The sequence below is a fragment of the Solea senegalensis genome, linkage group LG19 (genome assembly GCF_019176455.1).
Source record: "Solea senegalensis isolate Sse05_10M linkage group LG19, IFAPA_SoseM_1, whole genome shotgun sequence".
NCBI classification, from domain to species: domain Eukaryota; kingdom Metazoa; phylum Chordata; class Actinopteri; order Pleuronectiformes; family Soleidae; genus Solea; species Solea senegalensis.
Window position 1 is genome coordinate 998822 of NC_058038.1, and position 16316 is coordinate 1015137.

At 41.1% G+C, this 16316-nt stretch overlaps 1 protein-coding gene across 2 annotated transcripts; it reads right to left on the reverse strand.

Annotated features, from left to right (window-relative positions):
- Window positions 1-976: 976 nt before the first annotated feature.
- Window positions 977-14268, reverse strand: slc16a6b (solute carrier family 16 member 6b). 2 transcript variants are annotated; one of them, XM_044051259.1, is made up of 6 exons: window positions 14222-14268; window positions 8712-8964; window positions 8359-8502; window positions 5666-5794; window positions 3104-4015; window positions 977-2768 (listed from the first exon to the last, which is right to left on the reverse strand). In XM_044051259.1, the coding sequence occupies exons 2-6, from the start codon at window positions 8941-8943 to the stop codon at window positions 2509-2511; spliced, it is 1677 nt and encodes a 558-aa protein (XP_043907194.1). In that variant the 5' UTR covers window positions 8944-8964; window positions 14222-14268; the 3' UTR covers window positions 977-2508. The 2 variants fall into 2 exon arrangements, with proteins under 2 accessions (XP_043907194.1, XP_043907193.1); XM_044051258.1 differs by lacking the exon at window positions 14222-14268 and adding an exon at window positions 12086-12471.
- Between the last annotated feature and the right edge of the window lie 2048 nt (window positions 14269-16316).

Here is a 16316-nt window from a genome sequence, read left to right on the forward strand (position 1 = left end):
GGCGGTTCTGAGATTGAATGTAGACCTCGGTGCAGCCAGAAGCAGCTGATTAGATGATCTGAGATACTTTGAGCCAGTGAAGCGACGCTAGCTCTGGGAGATGTGCTAACGTTTACGAGGTTCAGTTAAAAGACGATACAGTTAGCTAACACCAACCTAAAGCACATTACAGTAGTCGAGACGCGTGGTGATAAAAGCATGCATTACCATTTTAAAGATAAAAAGGACTTAACCCTGGATAAAAGACACACTAAGTTTATCGGTTTGTCCATTTTAAAATCCTTGTCCATTATGTCCCCTAAATTCTTTACAGACCGTTTGATAAAAGATTCCAGGGGGCAAAGGTCCATGATGGGGTTGTGTCTGTCTCTATTTGCCCAAGAAGGAATGAAAATGTAAAGTCATCCAGTCTTTTATGTCTTTAAGACAAGCAAGCAATGTGCTCAAAGAGTTCGGGTCTTTCTTTTTTAAGGTCTTAGTTTCATCTGTAAAAATGGAAGGATATTTCCTCAGAATGGACCCTGGAATGGAAGCATGTGTAAGGAAAATAAAATTGGACCAAGTATAGCGCTTTGGGGTACTCCACAAGGGAGAGGGGCTGAGGAGGATGTAAAATCATCAAGGCTAACAGAAAAGCTAGGATAGAAGAAGGGTTAAAAAGACACCTGCACTGACTCCTCTGTCCTACAACCGTCAAACCTCGATGTCCGTGAGGAGAAAACAGACCCTCTGTCAGTGATGGGTGATGTACAAAAACAATGCAAATCAATCAAGAGTCAGCATGAAACACATGACGCGAGTATGGAAAATACACAAATACACAAAAATCAATACTAATCACACAAACACATGAGGTTACGAGCACAGAGTACGATGCCTGGCAGCATGGATCCATCACCGTCATGATGTTTACAGCAGAGACAGTGGACATGATGTTATGTGAGACAGATGCACACAAATATGACATTAAACAAAGTTTAGGGGAGATTTTATTTTATTCTTATATAGAAAAGAAACCATACAGCTCGTTAACAGACAGGAACCTGCCCGGCACTTACTTTAGAATAAAACACATCAGAGAGCTCAGACCTCATCTCCACTGCTGCAGTTGTTGTTGTTGTTATTATTATTGTAGGGGTGAAGTGATCCAACACTCACTGGTCAAAATCACATGTGTTAACATGAACTATTGTGTGAATTAGGGCTACAGAATGAAGTGATTATTAAAGGTCCAGTAGTTATAAATAAACTTCAGACAGACACTCACTACATTGTATCAACATTGCTACTATGGCAACGACAGCAACTTCCTACACTATAGTTTTATGATATAACTTAACTGTTTTTTTTTTATTATTCTATAGAATAAATAAAATGATGTTTGTGATCAAAACCACACGTGTGATGATGATGTTGATCGATGACATTTCAGTGAATCTATGATACAAGTGTTCACTCGGAACATGCTGCTGTCATCATGAATGATTGTTCGTGCACATGAACAAGCAGCAGCAGCAGCAGCGTTTTAACAGAATCAAGTGTTCATAAAGGGATAGTTCAAGTATGAGATACTGACAGTGAGAGCGCCCCCACATGCTCAGTGAAAACATTCACACAGGGAAACAGAGTTTGTGTGTTATTCAGAGCAGAGAAGCTGCTGCTCTGTCACTGCCTGGTTTCTTTTTTTTTTGGTAAACTTTGTTAAAACAACACATTTTAACTTTATCAACTTAGTTATGTGTCAGGGACTGACACTATCAGCAGATGCTTGAAAAAGTGCCGCGTCGTTGTTACAGCAACTTCTGACATTTATCTCCGTACATCCAGTGCACGTGAGAGCACATGTGTGAGAGCATACGTGAGAGCACATGTGAGAGCACACGTGAGGGCACATGTGTGAGAGCACATGTGTGGGAGCAACGTGTGCCGCTGTTGTTTCACTCGACTATAGCCACACTATTGTGTTTTTATTTAAAGATTCAAAATCATGTATCACGTAAACACGTCACTGATTTTGAAACATTACGTTAAAGGCTATTCCTTCCGCTGCCTCACGTGGGTGGAGCTAACAGCGAAAGTAACAAAGTCTGCAGGTTTGTTCATTACTTTGTCGACCACACTTTACTTGGTTTTTATGCAGTGAGTTTGAACATTTCAAGCGCACCTTTTAATGGAGATAAAAAGTGTGACACTGCCATCAGGTGAAGGACATGAGTGAGAGCATTTTTAACTAAAATAAAAGACACAAGTGGTTTTAAACTCTTCAGCAGTAACCATTTCAGATGTCATGTAATAAAAACAGTAGTGTGGCTGTAGCATGTGTGTGTGTGTGTGTACGGATGGACACTCATGGCTGTGTCTTTGGTCTCAGAGGATACACTGAGCGTCTCCTTCCTGGGGACGAGTGGGAACTTCAAGCTTGTCAGAAAGTGACAGAGTGACACCTGAGTTTTGGAACCTGCAGCAGCTTCTCCAAGTCCAAGTGCTTCACCCAGTTCAGGTTCAGGTTTAGATCACCGAGGTGTTGGGACTGTCCTCTGAGACCAGGTCCATGTCCAGAAAGTCCACCTGGTTGCCGTCGTCCTGCCGCGTCATTTTCTCCTCCTCCTCCTCCTCCTCCGTGCTCTCGTCTTCGTCCTCGGTCTTTCTTTGACACATGCTGGACTTGGCCAGAAGGACCAGAGTCAGGCAGATGGCACTGAGGCCCATGCCCACGGCGCAGGAATAGAAGGCAGCACCGTAGTTCTGTGTGAGGTCCACCAACATACCTGCAGGTTTAACAGGAGATAATTCACAATATTACTAGTTTTTGGTTAATTTTATTTCCATATAAACAGGTGGAGACATCTGTCCATAATCTGTGTTCTTTGGGTTATTATCGTAAACTACTGCATTAGTCAGGAGTGCTGCCCTGAATGGATAAACCAACCACGCCTGCAATCTAACAAAACAACTTGTATTAGCACTGATATGCTATTTATATATTTACAAAGTAAATTTGAATGGTTTTCACCTGATAATGGAAATTCACCACTCTCATCCGCTCATTGTTAATGTTTTTAACACAATAATGCACATGAATGTCAAACACTGCATGTTTTACCTGCTAGCGGCGGTCCAGCCAGCCCGGCGAAGCTCTGGATGCAAACGTACACACCAACGGCTGACGCCATTTTCTGGATGCCCACCACGTCCTCCTCTGCCAGCATGGGGATGTGGGTGGAGCCCACAGTGCCCATGAAGAAGCCGAAGAAGGCGCAGCAGACCATCAGGCCCCAGAACTCCCACACAATGGTGAAGGCCACCAGGACCAGGGACATCATCACCACACAGCCCAACAAGACCAGGGTCTTCCTGCAGCGGACGTGGTTCAACACCACCCCGATGGATAGGCGGCCGAAGATCTCGGCCACGGCCATCACAGACAGTGTGTAGGAGGCCATGCTGGGCTCCATGCCCCGGCTCTTGCTCAGCTCGATGACGTAGAGCTGTGGTGCAAAGAAGCCCAGTGTGGCAAACAGGCCAAAGAGAGAGTAACAGATAAAGACACCGTCTTTAACCACGGAGAAGTCCAGAAGTTTGGGCTTGGAGGTCTTGAGAGGACCAGCCTCCACTTGGACCTCGCTCTTCTCCTTGACTGTAGTAGGAGGACACAGTGATGGCTCCAGACCCTCTTTGACCTGCACGTCCCACTGCAGCAGGGCCTTGCTCTCAGCTCCGACAGTCCTCAGGTCAACGTTTGAGGTAAAGAGCGAGGTGACGCCCGAGTCTGCAGAACCCAGGGAGGCCCCTGAACTGATGGAGGTTCTAGTTTGTTCGTTCTCCAGCTCATAGACAGCCTGTAGCTGCTTGGTGGAGAGTGACTCTTTGTCCAACTCGTTGTCTTGCTTTACAGGTTCTGGCTTGATGATGATTGGGCAAAGAAGAAGCCCACAACCAATCACGGAGGTCTGAATGATGCCAAGGATGATCAGACAGTAGCGCCAGCCAATATGTTTTTTCAGTACAGTGAAGGCTGTGGGGAAATGATGAGATGTCAAGCTACTATTATTATCATTATTGTTTCTCATTCTCTCTGTTTTCATGTTTTTTTCCCATCTTACTTGAGGTCCAATACAATACATATCAATACAACCACACTCTACAAAAACATATATATATATACACACACATATATATACTGTATATATATACACAACTATCCCTTTAATCTCAGAACTATACTTTGTACTGGGCACTAGCTAAAAATGCTATTTGGATATTTAATGATATTATACATTGTATATTGTGAAGTAGTGAAAGTAATGCAGGGTTCACAGCGTGTTGAGCTAATGAGACTCACTAATAGCGATGTTTCAGTCCGATATCAGTCAAAAAACGAGTATCAGATTATATCGGACTGCCTCTAAAATCTCCGATAGAAGCACTCCGATACAACAGTACATTCCGCTCCAGCTCTTCTATCCAGCAGCACCCGTTGTGATCACGTGGGCTCTGCGTGTTGAATGCATGTAGATCACATGATCACAACAACAGTGTGTGTGTGCTACTGCTATTTCAGAGGTTAAACATTTTTCTTTGACCTCTGAAATCAGAGGCTACGAAGCCGCACAGCGAGTGCGAGTTAGCCATTAGCACCACACTAGCTCATCCTGAGGCGAACTGATAAAACAACATTATTTCATAAACCAGCGCCACCTGTCGAATTTCAACAGCCTCCGTTTGTTAATTATACCCCGAAAAGCAGCCATGCCAAGAGCTTTGTGTGTTTTAAATGTGTCCTGAAGCTCCACACACGGAGCTAAATACGTCTGCAGGGCCAGTCCCTGGGCTCTGGGCTCCGGGTTTACCTGCGGGACGAGTCGCTCACCCTGTGTGGGTTGGGCTAATAATTCAAATTCAAAATAGTGAAAACAAGGGGGGTGTTCTCTGAAGACACGCCGTAACCTGTGAAACATGGCTGCTCTGAAAACACCCCCATTAGCACTTGGTACTTTCTTCCTGATGAAATGAACCATAGACTGTATGAAATTAACATGGCAAAAATGTGTTTTTATAAATGCAATCTTTGATGAATAATACCCATCCCTACTTTGTACCAAATTTAGCTTCTAGCTAGTGATGTCGCTATTCTCTCTGTGACATCACAACCTTGTTTTTCTATTATTTATGACCAACGTTTAAATAAAGAGCCATTCAATGTGCATACATCATATATCGACTTCTTCATATAGTTGTTTTAATGGTTTGTGGCGTTCAAATGTACAAGGGCCTGACAAGGATCAATGCAGCACATATAGTGTGTATATATGAGCCTCACTGTTCTCTCAGGCACTTCCTCTCATGCTAACACAACATTACTGCAGCTGCTTCACACTGACAGCCTTCAGCTGCTGAAAAAGGAAGTGGTTTCAGTGAACAAAAGCAACTCTGACACGCATATATGTCAAATTGGCCACATTCAGACCCAAATAGTAATATGGGTTAATAGTTGTTTAACCAATTAAAAAGCATCTTGGAAGCGTCTCGTGTAAGTATGTATGATTGAATCTGGAGTCTCCACAACTGTTCAAAAGGAAATAATTTTCTCTATTTCTTTTCAGGAAAAAAATGACATGAATTCTTTGGTGAGTGAATGCAAAACAAATCTGCATGTGACACTTGCCTGGAGCAAACGCAAATATGGCAAAAGATTCTCCAGTGGAGGCGACAGATGTGACGAGGGCACGTCGCCTGTTGAAGTACTGCGCTAAGATGGTGATGGTGGGGAGGAAGGAAAAGCAGTAGCCGAGGCCTGTAAACAAAGAGGACAAAAGGAAAACGGGACATGACAGCCACTTGCCCGCATGGTAGGAACACAGCAGGGATATGGGGGTGGGTCAAAGATCAAGGTTGTCAGGTCGCTCCTTTTTCAAAGGTGGCGTGCTGCTCGAGTCGACTCATCTTTGCTACAGTTGCTGCTGAAAGACAAAGGGCATGTAAAGACAAAAAAAGAGAGACAGGGAGAGAGGAGAGGGGGATTTCAAGTTAGCTGTGGTCCTTTTCAGAAGCAGACATGGTAACACGATGGGAGGGCTAGCAGTGCTTTCTGTCCGAGAAAAGATCAAGTTATTGTGCTCTAAATGCAAAAGTCATTTCACCAAATTTGCTCATAATCCAATCAATTACTTTCAGTGAGTGAGCCACTTTCTCTTCCACCAGCCTGATCTGAAAGGGAATTTAGAGTTTTAATTTTGAGAGGGGGTGGGGGGCTGTTGTTCTGTTCTGACAGTCCTTCCTCTTTCCTTAAGATAGTGAAGCAGAACTTGGAGTTTACCTCTCTCATTGGACATTTCTGTAAGAAACAGTGGTGGACACTGCTAGGAGTCCCTTTAGTTCATTCACTCATGAGACAAACATCTGCAGGAGCAACTGGCATGTTACTATGACACTCAGAGGCTGCGTCCACACATCATCACTTCATTTAGCATGAAAAATAATCTCTGTGCACTAATACACCTGAGACCAGGTATCACATGACTGACAGGGCTGTCACTTTAGTCAAAAATCTGTCATTTGAACGCATTAATGAGGAAATACCCCCTCCCCCGCCCTTTATTAACAGTGTACTAACAGTGTAGTAGGATAGAATGGAATTAAACACTCCCTGAATGAGGAAGCTACAACAGCTTTCAACTAAAATGTAATAATGTTAAAACCTAGAAGTGAGACTCAAAGATGGCGTGGCTTCATTTCTGATATTATTTGAGTCCGTGAGTCTTATAAGGATCTTTTTATTTACTGTCTTACCCACGGATGAGCACACGCCATCACATGCACACACAGGTATTCATGAGACATCGTACAGAGAGTTTACACTGTTATCTGATCCTGCTGGTTTGATCGATTGATAAGAATGTTTCCTGTGGGTATGAAGCATGTCTGTGTTTATTAAAGTTAGATGTGGCCTTATGACGTGTGACGTCAGGGAAGAACAGGTTAAGTGACCAAATGTGATGCATTTTAAAAACAAAGCCTGTAAGTGTGGACGCAGCCAAAGACAGACGTACAGACAATTAAGACCTGTATTTATATGGATAGATATAGATTTATATTTCTTAATAACATAGAATTAAAAAAGATGTTAAGCAACAATGATAAAATAACAAGAAAATAACAAAAGTAGAATAAAGCAATCAATGAAATCAATTAGGAATTAAATGTAAAATAGGGATTTTGAAAAGTGATATCAAAGAGGACAACGTGTTTTTCCTTTCTAATCTTGTTGTTACACATCTGAAGAAACCAGAAAAGTGAGGGCCCAGTCACATTTTGAGGTTAGACCGAGCTGTAGCCTGGACTGACCTAGTGGAGGACTCAGGACGGCGTTTTAGGAGCCAGTCCATTATGAGCTTTAAAAGTAATCAATAATATAAATAATATGTATAAAACATGTCTAAATATGCTTCATCGTGTTGGACTGACTGAGTCTAGCTTGACTGAATGAATTGCAGTCGTCCAACTAGCATTCACGCATGAATGACTGAGTTATTGGAGGATAAACAAACAGAACCAGAGGCCTGTACACTAAGATGACAGGAAATCTAAGTGTGAGATGAAAAAGAATTAGATTTGTCTGAGATGCCGTCTGTTGCTTAACTGGTTTGAGTCATTGAAGTATGACTGTATGTCATCTGCACAGAAATGTTCAACAGTATTGTGTTTTTATCTAATGTTACTGGACTTGATTTAAAGCTCCCACAGATGAGGAGAAAGTATAAGAAGAGAAGACAAAAAGCAGATAAAACCAAACCTAAAATGCTTACCCGATTTGTTTTAAGAAGCTCAATTAAATACAGTATAACCATCAACACTGTCAAAAAGCTGCAGATGGATTCAACAGTGTAGTCCCCAGTCAGCTGCTAAAAGAAAATAATTAAAAACTCATGCCAGCACAGTTTCAGTGCAGTGACCTGTACTAAACTCTGACTGAAAAGAGACCACCACCAATTGTAAAAGAAATACTCTGCTTAAGTTTTCTCTTATTATCTTGGTGACAAAAGGTCTGTCGTAACGCAGTTTTTTAAGGTTACACTACTGCAGTTTTAAAACAATGAATTCAATTAATGATGTTAAGTGAGCAGGTGAAATTTTTAATTTTGGAAATGGTCTCAGTTACTTTACCAAGTGTCGGTTCATGGTACATTTGGAATAAGGACTGACGATCAGTGAAGGTTTGTTTCTCTCATTTATCATTTTGACACAGGAAAAAAAATGTGATATTGTTCACATTTGTCACCAGAATCAAATTCAAAATCAGAGTGGATAGATGGATGGATAGACAGACAGACAGTGTTGAGACTTATGCAGCTTATATACCTGAGACAATGCCGATGGTGATGTACATTTCTTTGATGGAAGTGGTGAAGGCAGAGAGGGTGGTTCCCAGACTGATGAGGAAGCCTCCCATCATCACCACTGGACGATAGCCAAAGCGGTTGCTCAGCATCGTGGACAGTGGAGCTGAGAATTTTGGAGTAAGTGGGTCAAAGGTAAAAAACAAACAAACATTTAAAATTGAAATCATTTCTGCATAAAACACTTTATGACGTCTGAGTCAGTCTGTGCTACAAACACTTATTAGGTTTGTCTAGATTGGTCAAGTGTTGGCATTTGCACACTTTTGTGGAATACAGTTCATGAAACCACAGTCAATTCACAAAGTGACTGACCAGTGAAGGAGAAGATGAAGACACAAATGGAGATGACCCATGACACACGGCTGTTTGTCTCCCTAAACTCCTCCATCAGGTCCTGAAGGAAGATGCCCAGGCTCTTGATGGTTCCATAGGTGCTGACCTCCACCAGGAAGAAGGCCACAGCCACAGCCCAACCCCAGCCACCATCAGGCACCTCTGAGTAAACCTTAGGACCCAAACAACAATGGGGACTGGGAACCATCATGGCTACCTACAGTGGGGGCACCTGGAGGCAGAGAGAGAGATGACACCAGACATCAGACATGACAAACTCTAGAGAACTGGTTCTGGACAGCTTAAAAATGCTGTCTAATATAAAGATTATTGTTTACCACACACACATATACTGTGTATGTGTGTGTATATATACATACATATATATATACATAAATATATGTATATACACATACATATTTGTATATATATATATACATACATACATATATATGTATGTATGTATACATACACACATATATGTATGTATATACATACATATGTATGTATGTATATATATACACACATATATGTATGTATGTGTATACATACATACGTATGTATGTATATATATACACACATATATGTATGTATGTATATATACACATACATACATATATATGTATATATACATAAATATATGTATATACACATACATATTTGTATATATATATATATACATACATACATATATATGTATGTATGTATATATATTTACAAATATGTATGTGTATATACAAATATATGTATGTATACATACACACATATATGTATGTATGTGTATATATACATACATCGTCTGCTGAGATGAAGTCAAAGGGGAACTGAACCTTAGACACATTGCTGACTGTGATAACAGCATGTGAATTAGCTGTGATCCTCCGGCAGACTTTAGGTTTAACAGTTGACAGTGCAGTTGATCATGTTACTAAATGTGCACCTTTGTCTGTTTTCATCAACAAGCCAGCGGAGTTGTGATTGCAACTGAATCATTTCCAAAAATCTTTAAAAAGCCACAACTATGTAGCAATAGGACCTGTTCCTATTTGATGTGCAGAGTAGAGCAGCAGCACACTGTGACACACTGTGCTGATGTTTCATTACTGAGGGTGTGGCCGCTGTGAGCAGCTGAGAAACCACAGGAAATGTCAAAGTACGTCTAACGTGGCACCCCGCAGCAACAACTCCACTAACACACTAACTCCACTAATGGACTTTTGGAAAGGTCGGAGAAAAAGGTTTGGCAGTATACCCACATAAATAAAATAATCAGAAGCAACTGGACTTGTGAAGATATAGATTATATCCACACAGAAACAGAACAAAACCTAAATGATCTTCTTCTTTGTTGTTTTGAAAAAGTGTTATGTAAAGACGACATCGTGTCAATAAAAGAAAGCCAGTTGTGACTAAGGAAAGAAACTAAAAGTTAACATAAAGCAGTGATGCTGAAGTGTCGCAGGACCCAGGGCTGGTCTTTCACATGGGTCCCAGGGAAATTCAGTGATTACTAATAAAATGTGCAGCGTTTAACTCGTGTTTGTTCTTATATGGTCATGATATGGTCATTTCAGACGATGCTTTTATTCCAGACGCAGCGTTTAAATAAAGGTAACGTGATCCCGCATAATCACAAAATCAGAATGAGAAACCAGTTATTTAAGGATAGTGAGAAATTAAAGTATTTTACGTTCAGCTTTCGTAAATCCCTCTGATTTTCAGGACATTGCTGTCTGAGACGCCTGAATACGACGCCACTCGCATCACGTCGAGCAGTGTCCCAATCGCGGCAGCGGTTTCACGATGGCGTAGCACAGCACAGAGGCTCCCGCATAATGATTAAGATTTCCAAATGGACATTAGGGGTGGGCGGTATACCGGTGTCATAGTCAGCACCGATGTGACATTGCGCCATGATATGGATTTTGCAATACCGTCAATACCGTGATAAATCAATTGAGCGCCAATAATCTCCTAATTCTAAATAATAAGGCATTACATTTTCTTCAAACGTTCAGCGGTCTGAATATCTGTCCTTATATACTGTATATCTTGTTGCAAATAAAAAAGTAGAACATATTCGGTGGTAAAAGGGGAGTGGCCATTAAATTAGCGTAACGAGCACTTGGGTAATTAATAAAGAAACAACTGCTCAAACATCAACACCAAGAAAGGTCGGGCCAATAATATCTGAAAAAAGATGAGTGGAGTGTTGGAACCAGCAATAATTGCGTTAGGCCTGAAGGATGCACTGACAGCGGTGCAAACGGTGCACAGACTGCACAACACTATTGGTAAGTTACACTATGTAAACCTAACATTTCATATTCAGAACATTTTCTGTTTGTATTAAAAAAAGAAAACAAAAACAAATTTAAGGCCACCACATTAGTATTGTATTGTTTCTTGTTAGTATTGTTTAGCCGTGATTCCTCTGGGGACCGGATCAGAAAGGGAAAAAAACTACAAATATCAGATTAGAATATTATTAAAAAATATGTACTCCTCCCAAAACCTACCAAAAAAAGTAATACCGTGATATTATACCGTCACCGTTCAAAAGATGAAAAATACCGTGATATTAATTTTAGGTCATATCGCCCACCCATAATGGACATTTGCATGTATTGGAAAGTTTATACATATTGTTATAACGTTAGTTATGATGTAGGCTCTGTTGCAATGGTAAAGCCCTGGATCAGGCTTAAAGATGTGTAGATTAACAATGGTGTGTGGGTTGTGGGCTGTGCCTGATGTCCATGGGAGCAAGATATGTAGCGTGATGTTGAACGAACAACAACAGACATAACACAACAGACAACTTCTTTTCCTGGTCAGGTTGTGGCTGTTGAAGAGTGACGAGTTTCTGTGAGTCTGTCTAGCTCCACCCTCATTATAACACATTATTCCACAACCCAGGGGAACGTGTCATTATTACAAAGCAAACAAAAACAAACGGATGTAGAAACATAACTAAAATATACATTAGTAAGTGTGGATTAACTTTGAAAACCTGGTTAAAAACCTATAATATAATATACCTGTGTCTGTGTGACAACATGAGAAACTACCACTGACCCCGTGAGCCAAGTGGTGGGGTATCATCCGCACTGCGGTGGGGAGCTGATGACGTCAGTGTGCCACATCCTGAGGTCTGGACTCAGTGCTGCGTTCAAGCTCACCCTCTCCTTCGTGTTCATTTAAATGTACTTATCAGAGTGTCATCATTGTGACATAAACAGTTAAATGATCAATCAATAACACAACGTACACGGCATTAAAACGCACACTACACACACACACACACACACACACGAGTGAAAACATCCCCACACAGATGGAGTCTGACTTACCGGCAGAGGATGTAAATGACAAGCTTTTTCTGTCGACGACTTCTTTTTGTTTTCTACCGCATTGTATACAGTATACAGTATACGACTATCTCCAAACACGAGAATGCTTTAAAAAATGTAGAAAAAAAACTTTTTTATTTTTTTTATTAAAATGTTCTCTTCACTTCTGGGGCTAAAAACCAAAAACGCTCTCTTCTTGGCCTCGTTGTTTCGCTCTGTCACATGTTCCAAGCAGCAGCGGCAGCAGCAGCATCTTTTGTCTGAAAGGTTTCCTCCTGCCTGCTTTGGCAGCTCTTTACCGGCTCAAGCCGGTATTCAAACGCGGGCACGCAAATCTGTCAGCTTTCACGAACGCGCACAGGCCTCTCTCTCTCTCTCTCTCTCTCTCTGTCTCTCTCTGTGTCTCTCTCTCTGTGTGTGTGTCTCTCTCTCTCTGTCTCTCTCTCTCTCTGTGTCTGTCTCTCCGTGTGTCTCGAGCGTAAACACAACACAGCACCGCGTGCTTCACCATCCGCGTGTGTTGCTTTCGTGCTGCGTTTCAGTGCTGTCAGGAAAAAAATGATACCTGAATAAAAGAACTATTTAATGTGGACTTATATAAAGAGAGCGTGTGTGTAAATGTCCCTCACTTTATAACACATGTAACATTGACAGCTATAGCTACACAACTGAGCGTGACCGTCTATGAAGCATTTTAATACATGATTAATTTATTTTTTGACTATCGTTTGTCAAACATTGTTTTCCTTCATTTCTGCTAGACATGGATGTCGATATTTCAACGATGTGTTTACTTGAGGTTAAGACTTGAGATAAAGGGCTTGAGATTCCCGATCCTTACGCCAACGCTAGAAACCCATTTGTACGCATTTTTATCATCTCACGTGAACACACCTGCGCCGATTCCTATTTGCTAGCGTCTCACAGCAGGAACGCGGCCGGACAGAACAGGTTTATACCAGTCAAGTGGTGTGTGTGTGTGTGTGTGTGTGTGTGTGTGTTATTTCTTCAGAACCCGTTTTTGGCATAAACCAAAATCTGGTCCTAATGAGGCATCATCTTGTTTCTGAAGAACTGGTTAAGAGTTGGGTTTAGGTTTGAATTGGGGTTGAGGTTAGGATTAGTTATTTACTGGTTATGGTTAGGAGTTATGCAGTTTGGTGCCCTAGGTGATATTGGGATTTCTGTTTTACCATTATTTTATATTTACATTTATACTTTTTCCTCTGTGGTTGTCTGGCGCCCCTCCAGTAGATGGCACCCTAGATGACCGCCTATATAGTCTTTACCTAGAGCCAGTTGGGGTTAGGGGAAATGTCTCAGAATGATACATGGTCTGTATTTATATAGTTTATATAGTCTGTTCTTGATGCTTCAGTTTGGCTAGTCTTCTTTTATACCATTCATTCATATTCACAGTTGATTAGTAGTTCATTAAGTCAATAACATAACCCTTTGACCTACATGATCATTTAAGTACATTATCAAATACTGTGTTCCAAGGGTTAAACTGGGCTTCTCCAACTTGAATTGGTTCAACATACTTTATCTGTTAATCCACCATTTCTTTATTTGTTTTGAAGAAATTCTGAACAAAATGTAAAAATAATATGTCAACAAGACATTATACAGCCACAATAAAACTCCATTTACCTAGAAATTGTGTAATAGGTTTCCAGAAAGTGAGTGAGTGAGTGAGTGAGTGAATGAGAACGCTGTTTCAGCACTAACTGAGATTTATTTACAATTTCTTTACCAATGTGAAACATAGCAGTATAATTTCTGGATGTATTTTAAATCTATGACGAGCAACACATTTTTAATATTTTTCATTGCTTTAATCTAATTTCCTCAACCTATGACTCATGTGTGCTGTTTGACAAGGTTTGGAGAAAAATAAGCTGAATGCTGAATTTAAATTCACTATGGTAGCAGAGTGATAGAATAATTATTTTAAATATTGCACACCTCCTGAACTTCAACGGGACTATACAACTGCTTGTTATAATTTAATTTAATGAAATCAAATTATATAGCACAAAATACAAAGAAACACAACGTAATCATGCATGTTGATGACTTAAATCAGCAATTTAACCGGAATGTACTTCTGTATATAATAGATACATGACTCACCTTCCTCTCAGTGGTGACTGATGTTGAGTGTCAGAGCTGCTCTGAACTGGAGCTCTTTTCACTATAAGGCAGGGGCGTGACTAAGGAGTGGTCAGACACTGTCCAGCACTGAAACTTGTTCAGACTGATTCCAAAGAATGTTAGAGGTGTGTGTGTGTGTGTAGGTCACATCTTTAAAATTATTAAAAATAATTAAGAAAATAATGTTCATGGTATGCTAGCAGCTAGACTGTCAAGATAATACTTAAAGTAAAGTAAGCATCGTGTGGTTATTTGTGCAAGTTTGGCTAAAGGATCATTTGCATGAGTAAACACAACCAGCGACTGTTTGTGACTAATATTAAAGCTAATTATTTTTAATAGTAACGCTGCGTTCCGTTGTTGGAGGTCGAACCTGGGAGTTCACGTGTGACAGTTGTTGAGAAGTCGGAAACGTAGGCTAGCTATTGTTAGCGAGTCATTGTTGTCTGTGGTTAGAAATGAAACAGCACTATATGTACAACTGATTTACTGTGAAACTAATATGTGCCCAGCAATGGAAAACCAGGAACAAGTCTCCCGAGGGACATTTTGAATTATTTACAGACTGTGTGATTTCTAAGCTTTCCGAGATCGTCTAACACATGAAAATCGGACCATTTGCATGTAGGCACTCCTCAAACTGCCTTTGGGAGAATTTTAGCCTTAAAGATTTACACCTTCTGGGAGCAAAGAGACAGAATCATCACATTTACATAGTCCAGCCCCCTCCTGGTCTAAGCTGTCTGTGATATCTGTTAGTCCACAGGACAGAAACTATTGTAGTAGTTGAAACAATGGTTTTCAATAACAGGTCCACGGACCCGAAGGTTCTGTGAAGAGGTCCCAGGGAGTTCCAAGAGAAAATACGATGAGATATGAATATACGATGTCCTTCTTCATTCAATGATGAAAACACATGCAGCTTCTCCAAGTAGCAGCAGCAGCAGCAGCAGCAGCAGGCAGCAGCAGCAGCAGTAGTAGCAGCAGCAGCAGCAGCAGTAGTAGCAGCAGCAGCAGCAGTAGCAGCAGCAGCATCAGCAGTAGCAGCAGCAGTAGTAGCAGCAGCAGCAGCAGCAGTAACAAGCCTCCAGGAGTAGCTGCTTATAAAGTAGCCATGTGTTTCCTCTGTGACACACAGCTGATTGGCCAGAAAACAACAAAAGCACTATTAACAGTAAAATGAGCAGTGTTTATATGTTGATAGTCATCTTGGAATCCCATGTCGGGGTTGGTGAGGTGGAAATCTGAGTTGACGGGAATTCCCAATGATCTTGAGTCCTGACTACAAGGGAAATGCAGCATTTATTGCAGCTAGGAGGTTCAGTCAGTGACGACACACAGTCTGGTAAATGAATACTGTTCACACAAGGTCATTTTTTCTGTATACAGCCAGTGATAATATAATGATGTAAGGCAAGTCTGAAGTCCAACATTAGCAGCGCTGATTAAAGCACAGACGTCATTCCAATGATAGTTAGTCAATGTGTCACTGAACACCAAACAGTGACACTAACTATTTGTCCTGGACACACTGAGCATCACATGATCGTAGAAATCTTGTCTGCAATGAAAAGCCAACGCTCACAATATATGTACACGCACTAGAATCATCAAGACTCACATGCATGTAAATGTGTGAGAAAACTCAATCTTATGCTACCTTGATATCAGTATGTTGAAATCTCTTGTGATTCTGGACTTGAACCGCACTCACTGTCTACCACGTTATCCTCCACATGAGAGCCAGTCTCAGCAGAAAGGAGGGGACACCGTGGACATGTCAACAGTGCACTGAGACGAACAACCATTCACTCTCACATTCAGAGTATCCAATTAACACTCTGACTGAGGAAAGCGGAGAACCCAGAGAACACGCGAGAACATGCAGTCTCCACACAGAAAGGCCCTCGCTTGAACCAGGATCTGGACTGGAAACCTTGTTGCTGATTGTGTGCTAGGTTTAGTAGCATCTAGTCTTAGCATGTCAATGCTAACATGGCTAAACATGGCTCAGGCTAATGTAACCACTGAATGAACGAAGTGTTTGGTCCACACTGTTGCTTCACAACAAGAG